The sequence below is a fragment of the Pistacia vera genome, unplaced genomic scaffold, assembly GCF_008641045.1.
Source record: "Pistacia vera cultivar Batoury unplaced genomic scaffold, PisVer_v2 Contig1666, whole genome shotgun sequence".
In the NCBI taxonomy this organism is placed as follows: Eukaryota; Viridiplantae; Streptophyta; class Magnoliopsida; order Sapindales; family Anacardiaceae; genus Pistacia; species Pistacia vera.
Window position 1 is genome coordinate 1 of NW_022195754.1, and position 1897 is coordinate 1897.

A 1897-nucleotide genomic window follows, 5' to 3' on the forward strand; every position below is an offset into this window, starting at 1 on the left:
TTAATTATTTACTTGTTCCCAACTCCTTTCATTTAATTTTCTACGATGAGAATGGCCAGTTGGTAGCCTAACTTTTCACCTAAATTTCTATCAAATTTAAATTTCAAACAGCCAAACTTAATTTCCCCTAATTTTCAATCAATTGGGTTTATTTATTTTTTTTTTCAATTTCAATTTCATTTAACAGGTGCGACGCTATGTTTACCACGACGTTGTCCGATTAGGCGATCTCGAGAAGCTCATCGACTGCTCCTATATTCAGGTACTAGTAATTTATGGTGACGTTAGTCTCTTATTGATTGGTTGTATGTGTAACCGATGATGCTGATAATGTTAATTTGTGTTGTGGTGGTGGTGGCGGCCGCTGCAGCCCTATACAATTAACCATGCCAAGGTTATATTCCTGAATCAGAGGCCTCAATCCAGGTCTTGTAAGGGCTCTGCCAATATGTGCTTCACTTGTGATAGGATTCTCCAGGAATCTTTCCATTTCTGCTCTCTTTCTTGCAAGGTTATTGAATTTCTCTTTAAATTTTGATCAATTAAATATAATTAATGTGTTTGAGTAACTTTGAAATGTGACAAATTGGTATATGTATATACATATATAGGTTGATTACATGGTGTACCAAGGGCAAGATCTTTCAAGCATTCTCTTCAAGATTCATGAATCCGATTTCGCAATTTCACAATTCGAGGGACTAAGAGTTGATGGTTCGGAGATTATCGACGACGATGGTCAAATTACACCCGACTCCATCCTGGAGGATCCATTGCAGTACCAAAATTCTTCGTGTTCCAATGACAACATGGGCAGTTCGGAGATTTCACATGCGCCGGTTGTGGTTAATAAGAAGAAAAAGGGTTTTCTCCCTGGTATTGTTCTGTCCCTCAGCAACAGGAGAAAGGGAGCTCCACAGAGGGCTCCTCTTTCTTAGATTAATGATGGTGGGATTATTAACAATAAGATTATCTATAAATACATATTTTTAATTAATTAGGGCGCTAATAGGGTTGACGACGGTCGTGGTTTAATTAATTAATCACGTGTAATTCTAGCACGGTTAATATTTACATCGGCGGGATTTCATTTTCCGTTCTTCTTATTTTCGTTTCCGAATTCGATCGGAGCATTTCCGTTACTGACCTTAGGTGAATGTAAAGAGGCTTAAGCCAAATTGTTGGCTAGTCTCTTGATTTCATCAATTTTGTACTTGGATCATGTAATGGAACTTGCAAGTATATATATGTTATTTCTCTTAATTAATTGTCCTTTCTTGTCAATTCCTTAATTTTTATTTTTATTTTTATTTTATGAAAAAGAAAAAAACAAAAATATGCATTACTCCAAAGAGATCAAATAATTCTCATTTTAAGTTGGAAAAGAGGATATGTTTCTAAATTTAATTGGTAAATTTTTTTTTAGAGAATTTGAGATAAATTCTAGCTAGATGGCAAATATTTAGTTAATAATTATAACTAAATCAACCAATTCAATAATGTTATCGAGTCAAATTTAAAATATCTTATCTGAATTATTGATGACTTAGTCAAATAATTTGACCAGTGGGTTGCTCTCACAAAGTCTAGGGTTTATAGAGCCTAGTGTTCGAACCTGAAAACAAGTTTGAAGAATTCATGAATGATCGATCAAATATAAATATACCCCCAATGTAAAATATTGTGTTACTCAAACCAAATTTGTTCAGTCAACAATTTGAATGTCATCCGCTCTCACAAAGTTAGGTGTTTGAATCCCTAAGTGAGTTCGAAGAAACAACTATTTGTATAAAATGTTGAATTATGTGTTATTCAAACCCAAAACTGTTCGGTTTATAATTTGAATGTTATTCGCTCTCATAGAGATTAAGATCCTCGAACAAGTTCGGAAAATTTC

General features: G+C 34.1%; 1 protein-coding gene across 1 annotated transcript; it reads left to right on the forward strand.

Moving 5' to 3' along the window:
- Positions 1–187: 187 nt before the first annotated feature.
- Positions 188–1272, forward strand: LOC116125501 (the record flags this gene model as incomplete). Its single annotated transcript, XM_031411213.1, has 3 exons — positions 188–262; positions 371–511; positions 612–1272. Coding segments are annotated over 3 exons (543 nt in total), but the record flags the coding sequence as incomplete, so codon positions are not given.
- Between the last annotated feature and the right edge of the window lie 625 nt (positions 1273–1897).